Source organism: Mobula birostris, chromosome 8, assembly GCF_030028105.1.
Source record: "Mobula birostris isolate sMobBir1 chromosome 8, sMobBir1.hap1, whole genome shotgun sequence".
Taxonomy (NCBI): domain Eukaryota; kingdom Metazoa; phylum Chordata; class Chondrichthyes; order Myliobatiformes; family Myliobatidae; genus Mobula; species Mobula birostris.
The window spans coordinates 132,022,789-132,046,045 of NC_092377.1; the positions used below are offsets into that span (position 1 = coordinate 132,022,789).

Below are 23,257 nucleotides of genomic sequence, written 5' to 3' on the forward strand. Positions count from 1 at the left end.
GGCAGTACACTCCAGACACCCACACTCCTAAACTCAACTTTGAGCTTGTAAAATATTTATATAAATATATTAAGAGGTACCTCTACTACTACGCACAGTAAGAATAACCCACACTTACTAAATAAATACTGTGAAAATTTCGCAGGAAGAATAGTTCATGTCCCACTGGCTTAATCAAAGTAAAATGTCTCAACAGGAAGGTCATAAAATACATTGGTAAATGGTTAATTAGACAATAAGGTGCAAAGGCCATAAGATAGATTGGGAGGTCAAGAGTCCATCATTATTGTTCAATCATCTTATAACAGTGGGGTAGAAATTGTCCTTGAGCCTGGTGGTATGTGCTTTCAGGCTTTTGTACCTTCTGCCTGATGGGAAAGGGGAGAAGAAGAGGGAATGCCCGGGGTAGGTGGGGTCTTTGATTATGCTGGATGCTTTCTCCAGGCAATGAGAAGTATAGAAGAGAAAGTAATGGTACTTCAGACAGACAAATCTCCAGAAACAATAATCTGCACCCCACGTTATCCAGAAAAAGAAGATTGGAGCAGGAATTATCAGGTGTTAGCTGTTCTTTAAACAATGTTCATCCAGGTTGGAATGAAAATTGTTACATAGCACTCCACCGTTTCTGAAAACTGGTCTCCACATTATAGGGAGGATATGCAAGTGCTGGAGGGGGTGCAGAAGAAAATTACCAGGACAATGCCTGGGATGGAGTGTTTCAGTTACAGAGAGAGACAGGAGATGCTGAGTCTGTTCTCTCTGGAGTGGAGGAGATTAAGAGGGGATATGATGGAGCTATATAAAATTATGAGGGGTATGAATAGGGGCCAATGCAAAGTGTCAGAAAAAAGCTGCAGAAAGTTGGAAACTCAGGCAGCTCCATCATTGGCACCAGCCTCCCCGGCATCAAGTACATATTTAAAAGGTGATGCCTAAAAAAGGCGGCATCCATCATTAAGGGCCCCCATCCACAGGACATGCCCTCTCTTCATTGCTACTATCAAAGAGGAGTTACAGGAGCCTGAAGATACACACTCAATACTTTGGTAACAGATTATTCCCATTTCATTTCATTTCAGATTTCTGAATGGAGAATGAACTCACGTACTCTGCCTCACTATTTTTCCGGCCTTTTTGCACTGTTAATTTAATTTAATATTACATAGATACTTTTACTGCAATTTATGTTTTTTTATTATGTATTGCTCTGTGCTGCTGCCATAAAACAACAAAGTTCATGACATCTGCCAAAGTTATTAAACCTGATTCTGATTCGGATCCAGAGAGTGGTGGGCCCCTGGATCACACAGCCAGAGAGAGCAGTGATAGCAAAGTCAAGGACCGCACTGAAGACAAGTACAAATGGTATGGAAGGCTATGGACCAAGTGCTGGGAGGTGGGATTAATATCGATGGATGTGCACTAGTCAGTATGGACAATATGGGCCGAATGGCCTGTTTCTACACTGCCTAACTCGAAGGTTCTATGACCGCTCATCTGCCCATCTAATGTCAGCCCTGGTGCCATTAATGGAGATAGTTACTAAGGACATTATACAGAAAAGGCATGCTGTTGGCTATATTATCTAAGGAGGCTTGTCACCGAACACTCCAACAAACTTCTACAGATGTACTGTTGGAAGTGCCTTGACTGGCTGCATCATGGTCTGGTATGGCAATTCGAATGTGCAGCAATGCAAGAAGCTGTAGAGAGGAGTGGACTCACCCCAATACACCATGGGCACATCCCTCCTCACCGTCGGCAGTATCTACAGGAGGTGCTGCTTTAAGAAGGCAACATCCATCATTAAAGATCCCCACCATCTGGGCAATGCCTTCTTCTTGCAGCTCACTTTGGGCAGGAGGTACAGAAGCCTGAAGTCCCACTCCACCAGGTGCAGGAACTGCTACTTCTCTTCAACCATTCGGCTCCTGAACCAAATGCCTGTAAGGACTTTCTACGCCTGTGACCACGTGGGTTTCCTTCCACAGTCCAAAGACATACAGCACAGTAGGTTAACTGGTCATGGTAAATTGTCTCGTAATTAGTCTGGGATTAAATCGAGAGAATGCTGGGCAGCATGGCTTGAAGGACAGGAAGGGCCAATTCCGTGCTGTACCTCTATAAATAAATAATTACTATGGCATGAATACTTTTATCACTCTGCATTAAAATGGACTTTTTTTGTTCTAATTCTGTATAATAGATGTTTCATCTATGATTTTCATGTGAATTTTGTGTATCTGATGCTGTATGCCATGACTGTGATATAGCTGCAAGTAAGATTTTTATTGCACCTATGTACCTCTGCACATGGCATTAAACTCCACTTTGATGCATATCTGTCTGACTCCAAAGAAAAATGCTGTTTAATAAAGCATCCACCTGATATGACTTAAGTTAACGCAGGAACAGCTCAGTATGAGAAATATAAACGGACTCACCATACTGTGGTAAGCTACCTGCTTCCTTTGGTGAAGGCATTATATTAAAAGAGAAACAAAACATTTTAATGTTACTTTGTGTTGCCTAATGCACTTTTCCTCTCTCACTACTAAAGATATCACTCCAGAATGGTATTGAGACTCCTGCTCAATGTATTAGCCTCCACTGAGGCAAGTGTTGGTATGGAGTTCTCATTGGTTTGAACACTCCAACACAAGTCTGGTACTCTGTAAAGCTGTGTCTATACACTGTCTTATCACGGAAGGTACAGACTGATTAATTCACGCTGACATAATTGTATTTCTAAGCTATATTGACTGTTCTGTTGTATATACTATTTATTACAAATGACTATAATTTGCACATTGCACATTCAGACAGAGACGTAATGTAAAGAATTTTACTTCTCACGTATGTGAAGGATGTAAGAAATAAAGTCAATTCAATTCAGTACAGGCTAGGGACTATGTAAACATCATCCTCCTGCCAAACACTGTCCCATCAAACACTCAGAGAGTAGGTACAACATGGGTCAGGTATTGCACAAAGCTCCCTCCACGTACACTCTCTCATCGAACACCCCCACACAACATATTACACACGTCAGGAACTGCATACAGCTCACACTGTCCCACTGAGCAGTGATAAAACACAGAGGAAAGATCATCTACACTAGAGACACTGAGAAATACAGGAGACAAACAGCCCCTTCTGCCCATTAAACCTGGGCTATCAACCATCCATTTATACTAATCACATTTTGTTCTCCACACATTCCCATCAATTCCCTTCAGATTCAATCCCTCACCTACATGCTGGGTGGTGTGGGGGGGGGGGGTCAGTTCACAATGGCCAGTTAACCCACCCACCACCCCACACGTCCTTAGGATGTGAGAGGAAACTGGAGCACAGGATGGGGAAAACCCATGGATATCGCAGGGAGACCGTGCAAATTCTACACACACACACACACATTGGGCCTGAAAACTTCAGCCAGGATGGGAGGGAGAGGCGCAGGGTTTGCTGGAGGACAGCATGTGATAGCAAGACACAGGACGTATGTACACTGCACATACTGTAAATGAAAAATCTTTTACTTATAACCTTATAGCCCTCACTAAAATCTGATATTTTGCATTGTTAAATTGGTTTATTATTGTCACAAGTCCAAGACTTTACTTTGCATGCCGTCCATATTCACATATCATGGTCTGCAGCAGTTCAGGAAGACACCTCACTACCACCATCTCAAGGACAAGTAGAGCTAGGCAACCAAATGTTGGCTCAGCTTGTGAAGCCCACACCCATTATGCGAATAAAGCATAAATCAAGGAAACAATCTGATTATCTGAGTAATTATTCAATCTACCTTTAGAAGATCACATCAGGGAACTGGAACGTACTACTGACTTGCTTTCAGGTTAAGGAACCAGGAAACCTTTTTCTTAAGGTTACTTTAAACAAGCAGGTTACTACATGAAGATGTAGCAAGCAAAATAACTGTTCAGGCAGTGTATGAGACTGCAGATGCTGGAACCAGTACACAACATTCTTGGAGGAACTCAGCGGGTTGGGCAGCATCTGTACAGGGAAATGGACAGGCAATGTTTTGGGTTGGGATGTTTGATCTGAACTTTTCATCGGAAAAGTTGACTGTCGACTGTCGAAATTTCGCTCCACAGCTGTTGTCTGATCCGTTAACATCTCTTTTCATTTCCACAAAATTTCCAAACTGGTTCCACCTGTGTTGCCAATGCAGTCTGCATAACGCCACCCCCTTGCCACCTCCTACAATAAATTTCTGCAGTCACTAGTTCCAAAGGGGTTTCTCTGACACATTTTACGATGCTGAATCGTTTGGTAACATATATTTGATTTTAGAACTTAACTCTCACAATTTACATCTTGCACCATATTCTCTGAGAATTTACCTCAGGACACTACTCTGCACAGTATGAATACCTACACAGCATTCCAATATGCTCAATAACTCCTCACAGTTTATCAATAACATTGGACCAATAATAGGGCCAGTTGGGTGAACTTGCAGAACATTATAAAGAATAAATTGGACAATTATAGAGCAGGAAGGTTGTATCAATCATGGGCATGATTCCTTTGTTTTACAAAAAAAAACTAGCAAATTGCAGATGAAGGGGTATTAGGGTATATGTATTGTTCCACACATACGGGTAAACATTGGTGCTGTGGTTTAAGGATGTGATGGTGGGAATATCACCAACAGAGAAAAATAAGCAGCAGTTTCTGCTCACCCCATCTGAGCCACAGAGGAGACACTGCGTGTTTTAACCGAACAACTGACTCCATTATATACAGCTAGCATTGTAGATTTATTGGTGTTGGTTTATTATTGTCACATGTATCAAGATATAGTGAAAAGCTTGTTTTGCTTACTGTTCATACAGACCAAATCATTTCACAGTGCACTGAGGCAGAACAAGGTAAAACAATAACAATGAAGAATAAAGTGTAACAGCTAACAGAGAAAGTGCAGTGCAGGTAAATAATAAAAGCAAGATAATAAGGAGGTAGATTGTGAAGTGAAGAGTTAATCTTATTGTACTAGGGCACCATTCAATAGTTTTATAACAGTGGGGCAGAAACTGATGGTACATGCATTCAGGCTTTTGTATCTTCTGCCTGACTGGGGGGGGGGGTTGGGGAGAAGTGAGAATTAGGGGAAATCAGCACGCGATTACTTTGAGATATTTACCCTGGCACTTAGCCACCAAATCTGTTCTCTATGCAATAATACCATACACTTTACCAACTATGTCCTTTGGGAACTGAGCAAGTGGAGATGGTGGTCAGGAACTATTTAATAAATAATAGAAGATGTCGTTGGATATATAATAGAAATGTATACTCTGTTCAATTATCACTAGTGGTAAGCTTATCCATAATATATTAAATAAGCTACAAGATTTTACACATTAAATGTAAAGTATACATTGAGGATGATATGAAAATTGGTGGTAGAGTAGACAGCATAGAAGATTATCTGATATTACAAAGGGATACATTGGTAAGAGATGCTGCATCATGAGGGACACGTCCATCATCAAAGATCCCTGCATTCTTGACCATAACATCTTCCTGCAGCTCCCACTGGGCAGGACGCACAGAAGCCTGGAGTCCCACACCACCAAGAACAGCTATTTCCCTTCAGCCATTCCATTCTTGAAGCAGCTGACACAACCCTGATCACTACCTCAGTGTAGCAACACTAGGACCACTCTGATCACTGTCTTTTTTGTTTCAATTGTGTTCTTTTTTGTAAAAATGAGTATAATTTATCTCCAATTCATACTCCGAATGCTGCTTATATAATACTATGCACTTGAGATGCTGCTGCAAGCAAGTTTTTCATTGCATTTGTGCATACATAAGAGACATAGAGTACTACAGTACAGAAACAGGCCCTTTGGCCCATCTAGTCCTAGTCCCACCTGCCTGCACCAGCCCATAGTCCTCCAAACCCCTCTCACCCAGGTATCTATCTAAACTTCTCTAAAATGTTACAATTGACAATAATGTACAACACATGTACTTGCATGTCTGGCAATAAACTTGACTTTGGGTAGAGGGCACACATTTAAGATGAGAGGGGAAAATTTAAAGTGGATCACGGGGATAAGGTCTTCACACAGAGGGGCTGAGTATATGGAACAAGCCGTCAGAGAAAGCAACAGAAGCAGATATAATTGCAGTGTTTAAAAGACATTTGGGCAGGCACATGGATCGGAAAGATTTAGAGGAACATGGGTAAAATGTAGGAAAATTAAACTAACTCACAGAGGCATCTTGGTTGGCATGTACCGGTCAGGCTGTGGGCCTGTTTCAGTGCTGAGTCTACAATGTCAGTAATGCATCGTACCATTTATCTGTACGTGATGTGGTTTAAGGATGTCGGGAACATCACTGACAGGATCCAACTTACAAACAACAAGCTGCAGTTTCTCCTCCCCCATCTGTGCCACAGAGGAGGCATTGTGTGGATTAGTGCATCAATAAATGCATTATAGACAGTGCATTAACATGATCAACAGATTTCATACAGGGAGATCATTGTGTGACTACTTGGAGATTTTCAGTCTGGTGTGGAGGTTCGAGACATTCTCTGAACAATAATCTGGTGTGTTTTGCCCCCATCAAGCCTTCAGGAACAGGGCAAGTCACGTCAGTGGACAAATGCTGTCAAAATGAGGATATTGTTAACATTACAGGACGTTTATGGGTGTGTGCAGATCAGCTTCTTTTCCCTATACTTCACTAACCAGAACAATCAACATGAACCAAGGGTCGGATTGGGTACAGATAGAATATCTCTTGGAACACAGAATACAATTCAGCACAGCACACAAACAGGTCTTCAGCCCATGATCGTGTACCAACTCTAGTAAATTTCTACAGATGTACGACAAGGAGCATTCTGACTGGTTGCATTACCACCTCTATGGAGGCTCCAATGCACAGAAGCACAAGAGGTTGTAGAGGGTTGTGGACTCATCCAGCTCCCTCACAGGCACAACCCTCCCCACTATTGAGGGAATCTTCAAAATGCAATGTGTCAATAAGGCACCATCCATCACGAAGGACTTCCCCATCTGGGAAATGCCCTCTTCTCGTTACTAGCATCAGGGAGAAGGTACAGGAGCCTGACTAACCACACTAAATGCTTAGAAGCAGTTTCTTCCCCTCTGCCATCAGATTCCTGAATAATCCATGAGTCCATAACACCACCCTACTACTCCTCTTTCGTACTATTTAATCTCTTGCACTGTACTGCTGTCACAAAAAACGAAGTACACAATGTAGGTCAGTGATAATAAACCTGATTCTGATTCCAATGATACCTAGTTCTTTTTGTCTGTACAACGTCCATCACTCTCCATTCCCTGCTCGACCATGTACCTTTCCTTCCACAGCACGTTCCTGGCACCCACCACTGTCACCTTAGCATTACACATTTCAATCCAGGGAAAATGATACCGGTTTGATTATGTCTCTCATCACTTCTCAAACTTCTGTCAGGTTCTTCTCAGCCCCCGTTGCTCCAGAAAAAGCACCTAAGTTTGTCCAACCTCTTGTTTCAAGAAAATAGCATTCATCACCAAAGACCCTCACCATCTGAACTCTTCTCATCACTACCATTGGGGAGGAGGTACAGCAGCCTGAAGACCCACATGCACTGATTCAGGGCAACACACAAGAATGCTGGAGGAACTCAGCAGGTCAAGCAGCTGAGGTATACACTTATAGAAAAGATATTCTTTTCCATTCTTTTTCCCCATTCTTGTCCTTCAATTCAGATATTTTCAAAAGATCTTATATTTGATGGATTAATGGGGCAAAATATGCGTTGTTCCAGAGGAGCTATTGATTTAAGCTGCCATTCTGGACGATGACGTCACCGGAAACCCTTTATGCTGTAAATCCTTTATGATTTCTATTGTTACATACCCCGTGGGTACCTTGTGACTGTCTTATGAGCACGATGTAATGGTCTTGTGGAGGTCACATGATGTAATTTTCCCGCCAGTGTGAGGTCACATGATGACCTGTTCTCAACAAGGTATAAAGGAGACCCCTGGTGTGACGCAGTTAGTTTCAGTTGAGTTGTCGTCTGCTTCGTTAGTTACTCTGTTATGCTGCATATTTGTCTCAACGCAGTTTCGTTTTAAAGAGGAGTTCTACTTTCTATTGTAAGGTAAAATAGTGGTGCCGGCAGTTTCACCAATCGCTGCCAGTTTTGTTGGTGTATCTTTGATTTACCTTTACAGTAGTATTGGAGAGTGAAGACCTTATTAAAGGACGGGAACCTGAAGGATCGGAATAAAGTTGGAGTCATTTGGCGGTTTTATAGAGGATCAAACTTATCGAGCATTCATTCAGAAGTGGTGACCTGTATCTGAGATAACTCCTGCAAGAGCAGGGAAGTTTGTGCAGTGTCCCCTCACCAGGAAAAGGTCAGTTCCTTTAAGCCGTTTTATTCCTTCGTCGTGAAACCTTTAGAGAATCAGTAGTAACGTCACGTCTTTGAAGAAATCCGTTTCTAGAGAAGTCTCTCCTTATTGATTGTGTAAATCACTTGGACTTTCAAATTTACCATTTTAAGACTGGGTTCGAATTTACCACTTTAAGAACTGTTTTCACATTTACCCTTTTAAGAACTGTTCCAGAGTTGCTGTATAGCAGTTTACTTCCGGTTAAGTTAGTCGTTTGAATACTTTTCGCTATTGTTGAGCAGAGTTTAATAAATGCTTGTTTGTTTGTTTTTATTAAACTTGCCTCATTGTTGCCAATCACATGACACTATGTTCTATGTTCTAAGTATTCAATAAATCTATACTATAGTAACCATAATGGAATCAAAGAAAGACCACCCAACAAGGGTGTTTAACTAAGGTGCAGAAGGTAACAAACAAACCACTGAGATGCAAATATAAATAAATAACAATAAAAAACAAGAACATGAGATGAAAGTGAGTCCTTATCAATGATGGGTAAATGAAGTTGAGTAAATTTATCCCTTTTTGTTCAAGAGCCTGATGGTTGAGGGGTAGTAACTTCCTGAACCTGGTAGTGAGAGTCCGGAGGCTCTTGTATCTTCCTCCTGATGGCAGCATGACCAGGGTGGTGGGGAACCCCGATGATGAATGCTGCTTTCCTATGACAGCGTTTCATAGGGATGTGCTCAACGGTGGGGAGTGCTTAACCTGTGATGGACAGAGCCAAATTCACTACTTTTTGTAGGTTTTTCCACTCACTGGCATTGGTGTTTCCATACCAGCTGTGATGCAGCCAGTCAATATACTCTCCACCGCACATCTATAGAAGTTTGGTAAAACTTTAGATGTCATGCTGAACTTCTGAAAACTCCTAAGTAAGTAGGGGCACTGCTGTGCTTTCTTCATAACTGTTCTTACGTGCTAGGCCCAGAACAAGTCCTCCAAAATAGTAAAACATATGAATTTAAAGTTATTCATCCTCACCACCTCTGATCCTCCAATGAAAAGTGGCTCATAGACCTCTGGTTTCGCTCTCTTGAAGTCTATAATCAGTTCCTTGGTCTTGCTGACACTGAGCGAGAGGTTGTTATGATACCACTCAGCCAGATTTTCAGTCTCCCTCATACATGCTGATTCATCACCACCTATGATTTGGCCCATGACAGTGGTGTCATCAGCGAACTTGAATATGGCATTGGAGCAACACACATAAAAGTTGCTGGTGAACGCAGCAGGCCAGGCAGCATCTCTAGGAAGAGGTGCAGTCGACGTTTCAGGCCGAGACCCTTAGTCGTCGTTAGTCCTGACGAAGGGTCTCGGCCTGAAACGTCGACTGCACCTCTTCCTAGAGATGCTGCCTGGCCTGCTGCGTTCACCAGCAACTTTATGTGTGTTCCTTGAATTTCCAGCATCTGCAGAATTCCTGTTATATGGCATTGGAGCTGTGATTAGCCACACAGTCATAAATGTAAAGTGAGTAGAGCAGGGGGTTAAGCACATAGCCTTGTGGCGCACTGTGCTGATGGTGATCATCTTGCCAAACTGAACTAACTGGGGTCTACCAGTGAGGAAATTCAGGATCCAATTGCACAAGGTGGTATTGAGGCCAAGGTCTTGGAGCTTATTATTAGTTTTGCAGGGATGATGGTATTCAATGCTGAGTTGTAGTTGATAAAGAGCACCCTGATGTACACATCTTTGCTGTCTAGATGTTCCGGGGTTGAGTGAAGAGCCAATGAGATGGTATCCGCTGTGGATCTGTTGCTCTGGTAGGCAAATTGGAGCTGATCCAGTCACCTCTCAGCAGGAGCCAAAATGGCTCATCACCAATCTCTCAAAACACTTCATTACTGTGGAAGTAAGTGATACTGGGTGATAATCATTGAGATAGGTTACCACGTGCTTCTTGGACACCGGTATAATTAAAGCCTGCTTGAAGCACATACCACCAAGGAAAGAGGTTAAATATCTCATTGAACACAGCAGCGAATTGATCAGCAAAGGTCTTTAGTAGCTGGCCAGGTACCCTATCCGGTCTGGATGCTTCTTGTGGGTTCACCCTTCTGAAGGCAGCCCACATGTCAGTTTCAGAGACTGAAAGCATCACATCATCGGCGGATGTGGGTGTCCGTGATGTGGGACAGGAAAATATATTTATAACGGAGATGAGAAAATGCTTTTCCCAAGAATTTGTGGAATTCTCTATCCAGATAATATATTTAAGCCACAGTCAGATTTTTTTTTTTAAGGGATTGAAGGGATCTGGGGAAAAGTCAGGTAGGTGGAACTGAGTCCACAAGCAGATCAGCCACGACCTTACTGAATGGTGGGGCAGGCTCAACAGGACAGATGGCCAACTTCTGCTTCTATTTCTTTATGATCTTATGTTCATTCATTTGTTGACTAGATAATCTTACTTATAGCTCAGCCCCATGGTCAACTTGATTTTGTCCTATTAGAGACATCCCCCCCCCCCTTACGCCGCCCAACCTGCACCTTTAATACCTTATCTTATCTCCTTCCCAGTTCTGACAAAGGGTCTTTGATCTGAAATGTTAAGTCTGGTTCTCTTCCCACAGCAGCATGTTCAGGAACAGCTACTTCCATTCAACCATCAAGGACATCTTTAAGATGCGATGCCTCAAAAAGGTGGCCTTCAGATAAACACCCTTAAGCCAGGAGGTACAAGATCCTGAACACCCACACTCAATGCTTTAACAACAGCAGCTTTCCCTCTGCCAGCAGAGTTTTGAACGGCCCATGAACATTATCTCATTACTTGTTTTTTGCAATTGTTATTTATTTTGTAATTTATAGTAATTTTTATGTCTTGGATTGTACTGCTGCCACATAACAACAAATTTCATAACATGTCAGTGATAATAAACCTGATGCTAATTCTGTTTCTCGGTTCTTGAAACAACCTCCACAACACTAATAACAACCTCAGTGCAGCAAAACTGTGACCACAACAGTCTGATTTCATTTTAATTCTGTCCTTTCTTGTAAAAACAATGTATAATTCATGTTTAAACGCAAACAACAGGAATTCTGCAGATGCTGGAAATTCAAGCAACACATATCAAAGTTGCTGGTGAACGCAGCAGGCCAGGCAGCATCTCTAGGAAGAGGTGCAGTTGACGTTTCAGGCCAAGACCCTTCGTCAGGACTAACTGAAGGAAGAGTGAGTAAGGGATTTGAAAGTTGGAGGGGGAGGGGGAGATCCAAAATGATAGGAGAAGACAGGAGGGGGAGGGATGGAGCCAAGAGCTGGACAGGTGATTGGCAAAAGGGGATACGAGAGGATCGTGGGACAGGAGGTCCAGGAAGAAAGACGGGGGGGGGGGACCCAGAGGATGGGCAAGAGGTATATTCAGAGGGACAGAGGGAGAAAAAGGAGAGTGAGAGAAAGAATGTGTGCATAAAAATAAGTAACAGATGGGGTACGAGGGGGAGGTGGGGCCTAGCGGAAGTTAGAGAAGTCGATGTTCATGCCATCAGGTTGGAGGCTACCCAGACGGAATATAAGGTGTTCTTCCTCCAACCTGAGTGTGGCTTCATCTTTACAGTAGAGGAGGCCGTGGATAGACATGTCAGAATGGGAATGGGATGTAGAATTAAAATGTGTGGCCACTGGGAGATCCTGCTTTCGACATGTCAGAATGGGAATGGGATGTGGAATTAAAATGTGTGGCCACTGGGAGATCCTGCTTTCCACATGTCAGAATGGGAATGGGATGTGGAAAGCAGGATCTCCCAGTGGCCACACATTTTAATTCCACATCCCATTCCCATTCTGACATGTCGAAAGCAGGATCTCCCAGTGGCCACACATTTTAATTCTACATCCCATTCCCATTCTGACATGTCTATCCACGGCCTCCTCTACTGTAAAGATGAAGCCACACTCAGGTTGGAGGAAGAACACCTTATATTCCGTCTGGGTAGCCTCCAACCTGATGGCATGAACATCGACTTCTCTAACTTCCGCTAGGCCCCACCTCCCCCTCGTACCCCATCTGTTACTTATTTTTATGCACACATTCTTTCTCTCACTCTCCTTTTTCTCCCTCTGTCCCTCTGAATATACCTCTTGCCCATCCTCTGGGTCCCCCCCCCCCGTCTTTCTTCCTGGACCTCCTGTCCCACGATCCTCTCGTATCCCCTTTTGCCAATCACCTGTCCAGCTCTTGGCTCCATCCCTCCCCCTCCTGTCTTCTCCTATCATTTTGGATCTCCCCCTCCCCCTCCAACTTTCAAATCCCTTACTCACTCTTCCTTCAGTTAGTCCTGACGAAGGGTCTTGGCCTGAAACGTCAACTGCACCTCTTCCTAGAGATGCTGCCTGGCCTGCTGCGTTCACCAGCAACTTTGATATGTGTTGCTATAATTCATGTTTAACTTATTTTTTTTCTTGAGAATATTGTATTTTTGGTGCTGTGTGTCTGGGGTGCTGTGCATCTGACAATAAAATTGACTTCACCTTTTGAGTGTTTCTGACATATTCAGCTTTTATTGCAAGAAGTAGGGTGGAAATGTGACTTGGATATAGGACCCAACTCGTAATATGGATATGTGTGACAACCTGGGATGGCAGAGACTTGGAGTTTGAAAACGAAGGGGAACCAGAACTGAACCCCATCCATTCTGAGGAGTGGTTGATTGTGCAAAGTGCCAGCATTTCGAACACATAACAGTACAGAACATGAATAGGCCCTTTGATATATTATATTGTGCTGAACTAATTAAACTAGCGATTAAATGCTTAAGTAAACTAATTCCATATGTCCATATCCCTCCATTTCCTGTACATTCACATGCCTACTTAAAAGCTCTTTATACACCCTTATCGTATTTCAGAATCAGATATCAGCTTCAATATCACTGGCACATGTTGTGAAATTTGTTAACTTTATGGCAGCAGTACAATGAAATACATGATAGATAAATATAGGGAAATATACTGAGTTACATTATTTATATATAAATAAAGGCATTTAAATAGTTAAAATAAGTAATGATGTAGTGTTCATAGGTTCAATGTCCGTTTAAAAATCGGATGACAGAGGGGAGGAAGCTGTTCCTGAATTGCTGAGTGTGTGCCTTTAGGCTTTTGTACCTCCTTCCGACAGTAACAGTGTCCTGGGTGATTGGGATCCTTAATGATGGATGACACCTTCCTAAGGCACCACTCATTGAAGATGTCTTGGATACTATAGAGGCTAGTACCCATGGTGGAGCTGACTTCAATCTTGTGCAGTAGACCCCACCTCCACGTACCAGACGGTATTTTCTACCATCACCACCTCTGGCAGCATATTCCTGATACCCACCACTCTGTTTAAAAAATACTCACCCTGCACATCTCCTTTGAACTTACTTCCACTCACTTTAAATGCCTACCCTCTAGTTTTAGACATTTCAACACTGGGAAAAAGATACCAGCTATCCACCCTATCTATGTCTCTGGTAAAATATTTTAAATTTCAATCAGCTCTCTCCTCAAGAGAAAACAAGCTTGTTCAACTTCTCCTTATAGCACATGTCCTCTAATCCAGGCAGTGTCCTGTGATCCCTGTCTCTAAACCTTGAACATCCTTCCTGTAAAGGGGTAATCAGAAATGAACGTAGTACTCTAGATTCAAAGTACATTTACTATCAAATACATTTGCAGTATAAAACTCTGAGATTTTCTTTCACCACACACAGCAACAAAATAAAGAAAACCATGACACTTTAATCAGCAAGAAATGGAGTTGATAATGGGCTCGTGGCCATCTCTAAGCTTCTTGGCCCCTAGGCTGCTCTCCTCCTGAAGCCTTCTTGCAGACAGCAAAGCACCAGATTGCTCAATTGGCTTGAAAACACACCATCAAACTGTTGATCATAGGCCCCAACAGATAGGGCCTAACCAGAGTTTTATGAAGTTGCAACATAATCTCCTGACTCTTGAATTCGACATCTCAACTAACAAAGGCAAGTGAGCCATACCCCTCTCTTTCAATTCTTTACGTACTTTCTGTTTGTACGTGCTCTTTGTAATTACAAGATTGAATAAAACTAAAGCACATTAGTGGCATAGCTCAAATACAAGTGTGAATTTGATTGGTTTACTCATACTTTGAACCAGTGTAGAATGTGGTCAGCCCAGTGGCTCACCAAGTAGAGCTATTTCCTTCCAGCTCCAGAGTCCAAGGATCCATCCTGACTGACTGTGTGTGTGTGTGTACGTACATATGGGTGAGAGAGTAGAGAGTGGAGTGCGTTTGTATGTGTGTGTGTGCATGTATATGTGTATGTGTATATGTGAGAGAGTAGAGAGTGGAGTGCGTTTGTGTGTGTGTGTGTGTGTGCGCATGTATATGTGTGTGTGTTTGTGTATGTGTGTGTATATGTGTGTGTATATGTATATGAGAGAGTAGAGAGTGGAGTGTGTGTGTGTGTGGTTTGTGCATGCTCTTAGTAAATGTGTGAAAGGAGATAAAGGAGTTATTGATTGGGTAATCGATGGCTGCCATGCACTAGTAGACCAAAAGGCCTGTTTCCCTGCTGTATCAAGGTTTATCCCTGTTTCCATGTAACTGCTCCATGATTCTGTGAGAACAGGTGCAGACAAATGTATTCAACTTACCCAGTCTGGTTTCACGCCTCCTGTAATTCTCTCCGAATGATACCAGGCCGATTGAGATAGTTTGGAGAAAGGGGCGGATGGAAGGGGTAAACTGTAACGAAGGAGAGGTGAAAGATCAGATATTAAATTCTTCAAGATGACCGGTTAAGAAGGTAAATGCCAAGTTTGCCTTTAATAGTCAAGGCAATGAGTTCAAGAGTCAGGAATTTATGCTGCAGCTTTACAAAACTCTGGTTAGGCTGCAACTAGAATACTGCATTCAGTTCTGGTTGTCCTTTACAGGAAGGCTTTGGAGGGTGCAGAAGTGGTTCACCAGGATGCTAAGTTTGAGGGTTAGGCAAACTTGGGTTGTTTTCTCTGGAGCAGTGGAGGCTGAGGGGGCAACCTGACAAGAGGTCCATAAGGTAATGAGAGGCATTAAACAGAGTAGACAGCTGCTATTTTCTCCTAGAGGTCAAAATATCTAATATTAAGATTTCAGGTGAGAAGGGCTAAGCTCAAGGGAGACATGCTGGGCAAGTTTCTAAGTTACACAGAGTGGTGGGTGCCTGAAATATGATCCTAGGGCTGGTGATGGAGGCAGATATGATAGAGGAGTTTAAGAAGATCTTAGGTAGACATAAGAATGCAAAGGAAATGGAAGAATACAGACCTGTGTAGGCAGAAGGGATTAATTTACTTAGGTGTTTAATTACTAATTTAATTAGTTCAGCACAGCATCATGGGCTGAAGAAACTGTTCCTGTGATATAATGCTGTTCACCGGTCCTGTGACCACTGGCACCAGGCACACAATCTCTTAAGAGTATTGATAATGGCTGGGGTCACCCATCTGGTAAAGACACTGTCCAGAAGAAGGCAAACCACTTCTGTAGAAAAATTTGCCAAAGACCATAATCGCCCATGTCATGACATGGAATATGACAAACAAACAAACTGTTGTTCTATGTTCTATGTTCACAGGACAGCTTGGAGGAATCGTGACAATAAGAATGGTCAGGAACACAACAGACACTGTTGATATCCTGAGAGAACGCACAATTAAAGGAATTTGAGAGGATTGAGAGGGGAGGTCACCATCAATGGAGACAGTATAATTGACAACTAAACACAAGTAGCACTCTTACATGGGATTTTGCTATGTAAAGAAAGACCCAAGACTTGAATCACCTACAAACATACAATCACAGGGCAGGATCAAAACAGAACAAAACAACACAGATGCCAGAAATCTGAAACAAAAATCAGGAAGATGGCAGAAAACACTCAGAAGGTCAGGTAGCAAATAGAGGCAGAAAGAGAGTTTAAAGAGTTCACAGCAGTAGAAACAGGAAATGCTGCAAGGGCTCAGCAGACAAAGAAAAGGGTGTGGGAGGGAGAGAACAAGTTGGGGTTCAGAGGTGGAGAAGGTGGGAGAGGGATGGCTATGTCAATGTATTACACACACAAAATATTGGAGGAGCTCAGCAGATCATACAGCATCTGTGGAGAGAAATAAACATATAATGATTTGGGCTGAGATTCTTTATCAGTGCTGTAATGGAAGGGGGAAAAAGCCAGAATAAGAAGGTGAGTGGGGGGGGGGGGGGAGTGATAGGTGACACTAGGCACTAGGTGAAGGGAAAGGTGGGTGGAGGGAGAAGCTGGAAGGTGAAACATGGAAAAGGTAAAGGGCAGAAGAAGAACGAATCTGATATGAGAGGATAGTGGACAAAGTGAAGGAGGAGGTGAAGTGAAGACGGAGGTGATGGGCAGGTGCGAAGAAGAGGAAAGAGGGGAGCCAGAACAGGAAATGGAAAAAGAGTGAAGGGGGAGGAGGCTGAAAATACCAGACGTTAGAAAACTCAATACTCATGCTGTCAGGTTGGAGGCTACTCAGGTGGAATAGGAAGTGTTATTCACCCAACCTGAGTGTGGCCTTATCGGGCAGTAGAGGGGGCCACAGACTGACATGTTGTAATGGGAATGGGAAGTAGAATTAAAATGGGTGCCTTTTGTGGCAGACAGAGTAAAGTTGTGCTTGATGAAGTGATCCCCCAATCTTCATCAGATCTCACTGACATAGAGGAAGATCAGATACACTAGACAAACCCAACAGATTTGCAGGTGAGTTGGGGCAGATACAGGTATATTATGTCTATTTAGTCAGTCAGTGTAATCTGTCAGAAATGGTGAGGCGGAGAGGCACGCCCAGCAGGCTCCACAATACGAAATGAGTAGAGTCACGGTCTGGTACGGCAATTCAAATGCACAGGAAAGCAAGAAGCTGCAGGGAGTAATGGACTCAGCCTAATACATTATGGACACATCTGTCCCCACCATCACTAATATCTACAAGAGGTACTGTCTCAAGAGGGCATCTTCTACCATCAAAGATTCCCAACATATAAGCCATGCCATCTTCACACAGCTACGATCGGACAGGATATACAGAAGCCTAAAGTTCCTTCCTACTTTAAGAGGACCACTATCACCCCAACGAAAAACAAGATAACGTGCCTTAATGACTACAACCAGTGGCTCAGACATCCACCATCATGAAGTGCTTTAAGAGTATGTTCATGGCATACATCAACTCCAGTCTCCCATGCAACCTTCAGCAACTGCAGTGGTGGACATCATCTCCATGGCTCTACACTCATTCCTGGAGCTTGAGAATAGTAAAGACAGCTACGTCAGAGTCCTATTTATAGATTACAGCTCCATCTTCAATTCTATAGCTCCAAGCAAGCTCTTCTCCAAACTCCCAGATCTGGGACCCAACACAACCCTTTTTCAACTGTATCCTTGACTTCCTGACAAACAGACCACAATCAGCAAGGCTAGGCAGCAACACAACACCTCCGCCACAATTATTCTCAGCACTGGTTCTCCACAAGGCTATGTTCTCACGCTCCCACTGAACTCTCATGACTGTGTATCCAGATTCTTCTCTAACTCCATCTGCAAGCCTGCAGATGACAACACTGTGCTAGGCTGAATCTCAATTAATGACATGACAGAAAACAGGAAGGAGATAGAAAATCTGGGTCTAGGCAACCACTTTTTCCTCATTGTTATCATAACAAAACAGCTGGTTATTGAGTTCAGGAAGATGTGTGTAAAACACACTTGTCTATATCAATGCCACTGAGATGGGGGTGGTTGAGAGCTTCAAGCTCCTAAGGTGTAAACATCACCAATAGCTTGTCCTTGACCAACTTGTAGACATCATGACCAAGAAAACACAGAAAATGCCTCTACTTTCATTAAAGAAATTCAGCTTGCACTCACCAATCTTTATATATGTACCATAGAAAGCGTCCTATCTGGACGCATCCTGGTTTGGCACAGCAACTGCTTATGACCACAAGAAATGGCAGAGAGTTGTGGACACAACTTGGCACATTATGGAAACTAGCCTCCCCTCCATGGACTCTGGCTACACTTCTTGCTGCCTTGACAGAAAATGTAATCAATGATCCCTCCTACCCCAGATACCTCCCGTCCCATCAGGCAGAAGATACAAAAGCCTGAAAGTACATCCCACCAGGTTTAAAGACATTTTCTATCCCACTCTTATAAAATTATTGGACGTACCTCTTGTCTTATAATAACATCGATTCTTAACTTCATTATGGTCTAACTGTAACTACATTTTGTTATTGTTTTAACTTGTGCTATGTTGATTTGTATGGATGGCATGCAGAACAGTTTTTCACCATATGTCAGAACTGTACATGTGCCAATATTAAACCAATACAACTTTCACCAGTCACTCATTTTCATTTAACTTCTCATGCAGATGTTTCTTGAATGTTACATCCTGAGGACTGTACTAGAACACAGAATAGGAGAGTGCAGAACAAGAACAGCTCTTCAGCCTACAATGTCTGTACTGATCATGATGCTAATCCCAACTGCCTGAAAATGGTCTATATTCTTCTGGAGATGAAATAGTTTAAGTATAAAGATAAGGTCTATAAACATCATGCATGGGCCCTTGAGTATAAATTGAAGGTCACCCTAATCACATGCTTAATGAATTTAGTTGGGAAGATACAGAGGAATCAGACAGCAAGAGAGTTAAAACAATGAGGCATAGCCTTGAATTCAGAACCAGGTCACTTGGCAGGGATGTCAGACTGTTCAATGCCTCAGGCTCCCTTTGCCTTACAATAAGATCATGGTTGATCCATCTCTCCTGTCCACTTTCCCAGTCTCTCCTCATAACTAGCGATTCCCATATTGATTAAAAATCTAACTCAGCTTTGAGGTATTCTGCTCTGCTCTGGACCAATGTAACCTGCAGAGAGTGGTAATCACAGCCCAGTCCATCATAGGGTAAATCCAGTCCATGTTCACGGTACATTACTTCAGGAAGATTAGTGCTGTTGTACAGAATTCCTACCACACTGGGCATTCCCTTTTCTCCTTTATAACTTCTGGGAGCAGATACTGGAGCTTCAAACCTAGACAACCAGTCTCAAGAATGTCTTCTTTCCCACTGCTATCAGACTCCAGAATCAGTCACCTCTCTCACATCTCCTTCCCAGTGGTGTTGCTGCATTCTCGGACTCTTAACTCTATCTCTGTTGTTCTGAGATTGTCATTTCCATAATTCCGTTTGCACTGCTTCAGACTGTACTACAATTTTCGACCCATTCCGCTGTTAAGCTTGTTGTTGTATTTATTTATTTCGTGACACAGCAGAAAGTTTGCCTTTCCAACTCTTCGAGGAATGCCACATCAGCAACCCCTGACAAAACCAATTAACACCCCCTAAGCTCATCAGGACACAATTTACAATTGCTAATTAATCCACCCAGTATGTCTTTGGACTGTGGAAGGAAACTGGAGGAGCTGAAGAAAACCCAAGCATTCCACGGGCAGGACGTGCAGAGACTCCTTACAGAACGGTGCCAGAATTGAACTCTGAACTCTGGAACTTCCCGAGCTGTAACAGCATAGTGCTGACTGCTACTGGCACCCACAGTGGTGTCATGGTTATTTATTTATTTATGGTATTAACAATATTTATTGTTGTATTTATTATCATGTGCACTATTTACTCTGTGAGCTTCACGTGAGAGAGGAATTTCAGTGCACTGTGGCGTACGTGACGATAATCTAACCTAATCTGATCTAATCTTCTTGCCTTTCTGAAGCATGGAAATCCTTAGAAGGGGGAAATTCTTCATCACAGTCACAGCCATAAACAGAAGCCCTCTTACTCTGAGACAATTGCGTCTGGTAACAGGCTCTCCGACAAGGGGAAACTTCCTCCTGGAACTTACAATGTCAAGTTCGATGAGTTGTACATTCTTCAGACGGGCTATCAGTAGGGATTCAACCATAAGGAAAGTAAAACATTTTTACTTTCTCAGGGGGTTAAGAAGGATGTTTGTCACACATACAGGTATACAGTTAGAAGTATCCTGACTGGTTGCATCACAGTCTGGCACAACAATTCGAATGTGCTGGAATGTAAGAAGCTGCAGAGTCGTGGACTCAGCCCAGTACAACCTGGGCACATCCCTTCCTGCCATTGGTAGCGTCTGCAGAAAGCAACACCCATCATCAAAGACTGCAACAGTCTGGGTCATGCATTCTTCTTGCAGCTACCATCAGGCAGAAAAGTCCCACACTACTATGTTCAGGAACAGCTACTTCCCTTCCACCATTTGGTTCTTGAACCAGCCAGCACAACCCTAATCACTGCCTCAGTATAGCAAAACTACCATTCATAGTTCATGTTCCAACCTGATCAGTACTCTTAAAATTCATCACCTCATGTTTATTAACATTTATGCCATCGGTTAATTGGAACAGCCGCTTATTTAAAGAACAAAAACTAATTAAGAAAATAGGTGGGATTCCCTTTGTTTATTTGCGACACTATGCTGCTTAATTGGGACAAGCAATTGTTACTGAACAGTTTCTAACTAGTGTCAGTCGGTGCACTGTTAGCATAGGACAAGCAACTGTTACTGAACAGTTTCTAACTAGTGTCAGTCAGTGCACTGTGTAGCTGTTAGACACAATGGAGTGAACAGTTTTCATTAGTTGCGTGCACTTGTGTTATGTTGTCCGTATCGGCCGTCAGACGCCAATTCAAAAAACAGTGATTTTTGATGATTTTGGTATTTTTTATTTTGACATTTTTTATTTTGACGTCAGTATGAAGGGAGTGAAGGCAGTCCATTATCTGCACTACGTGTGTGCACTGATATTGTTCATTTACAGTCAATCAAAAGAACACTACATAGTCGATAACTATTAAGCTCACTCGTGCCTTGTACAGAGGAGTAAGATCTCCCTACTTTTATATCCTAGTCACCTTGAGATAAAACTCAACATTCTATTTGCCTTCCTGATTACCTGCTGTCCTGTATACAGTAAAACTCTGATAATCAGGCCTCCAGTTATTTAGAAATCCTATTGGTTTGGGATCTGGCTCACAATGTCTGTTTCACATGTTCCTTTCATGCTCACTGTGACCCATTTCCTTCTCCTATTACATTGATTGGATCCTAATTTCTACAACCCCTTTAAAATCAATGGGGTACTGATTCTGCTCCTTTTAAAATCACCAAGACCCTTACCCACTCCCTTTAAACTCACCAGGCCCTATTTCCTACTCAATTTAAACTCGCTGGGACCCTGTTTCCATAAGACAATAATACCATAAGAGATATGAGCAGAATTGGCCCAAGGAGTCTGCATTCCATCATGTCTGGGGTGTAGGGACCAGAGGGGTTTACAGAGATGGGGAAGGGTGTTGTGGTTAGAGGGCTTTATGGAGGGAGGAGTATAGGAGCTGGAGAGGGTCACAGAGTGGATTCAAGGGAGGAGTGTAGGGAATAGTGAGGTGCATAGAGGGTTAGAGAGAGAGCGGAAGGTTGTAGGGGTTGGATAGTGTCAGAAATGGGGAGGGGCGCAGAGGGCAGAAAGGGTTACAGAGACAGGGAAGGGTGTTGGGGCTGGAGGAGTCACGGAGATGGTGAGGGATGTCGAGGCCAGGAAGGAGTTTCAGAGACATATGGGGGCAATGGCGCAAGGGTGGGGGTGGTTTACAAAAATGAGGAGGGGCATAGGATTCCGCAGAATTGGCTTGACACTGAGGGGAAGGAACACCGACCTGGAAGCCCAAGCATCGGCCGTAGAAGCAGCCCTTGTGCATGGAGTTGGACTCACGGAGGAACTCCTCAGACAGGCCCCTTTCCTCATCAGAGAAAAGGTTGCCCTGCCTGCTTTCGGTAAGCAGCTTCTGGGCAAAGTAGAGCAGGGCGCGCAGCTGCCTCAGTGCTGAGCTGTAGGCCTCGATCTCCATCAGGTTGTGGCTTGTGCGGAAGAAAATGCTGCGGCGGTTGGCAGCGATGTAGCGGGCCTTGTGGACGATGTGCAAGACGCAAGCCCGAACCACCTTCATCAGGCTGCGGTACCCATTGGCGGGCGTTCGCTCGTCAAAGTCAAAGGCAGTGAGGGATCCCGCAAAGGCAAGCATCAGCGGCTGCAGCCCATGTGTGTCCTCCTGGATCTGGCTGAAGGCAGAAATGAAGCGACGAGAGGTCTCCGAAGGGTTCTCCTGGAAGAAGTGGACATTGTCCTCAATGACGGACTGCAGCAGCAGGAACATGGTCTTTGTGTCCATGGAGGAGGTGTGCGTGAGTGACCCTGGAGGATCAGATTCAATGGATTAGTTTAGTTGGGCATTTCATTACTGACAGTTATAAACACAAAAGATTCTGTTAGTTCGGTACAGCATTTAGTTAGTTCAACATGTGCTGTCACGTTTGAAGGGCTTGTACCTGTGCTGAACTGTTCTGTGCACTGCATTCCAGTGACGGTGGGAAAAAAAGCTGCAGATGGTGGAATTTTATGGGAGAAGAAGGTGGAGCAGGAAACCAAATAGGGAGGTGTGGAGGAACAGTAACAGGAGGGGTCCCAGTGGGATAGGTCTGAAGGTAATGGGCAAATGAAGTGCAAGGAGGAGAGGAAAGAAACAGGATGATGGAGGCTGGGCTGTGGGTGTAGGAAGAATTAACTTGGTCAGGAGGAGAGAAAAGAGATGGGGGAGGGGGGGGGTCGCAGGGAGACAGTAGTTAACTGAAACTGGTGAATATGATGTTCATGCTATGGTGCTTTACCAAAGTCAAAGTCAAGTT

The 23,257-nt window shown here is 43.3% G+C and overlaps 1 protein-coding gene across 3 annotated transcripts in view; it reads right to left on the minus strand.

The window, feature by feature from the left end:
* LOC140201720 (hormone-sensitive lipase-like) overlaps positions 1-23,257 on the minus strand; it is a 73,206-nt gene that overhangs the window by 32,071 nt on the left and 17,878 nt on the right. For all 3 annotated transcript variants that reach the window (XM_072266280.1, XM_072266279.1, XM_072266278.1), the window contains exons 2-3: positions 22,231-22,766; positions 15,112-15,202 (exon numbers count right to left, since the gene is read on the minus strand). In XM_072266280.1, the coding sequence (XP_072122381.1) occupies positions 15,112-15,202; positions 22,231-22,766 (627 nt within the window). The remainder of the gene's footprint in view (positions 1-15,111; positions 15,203-22,230; positions 22,767-23,257) is intronic.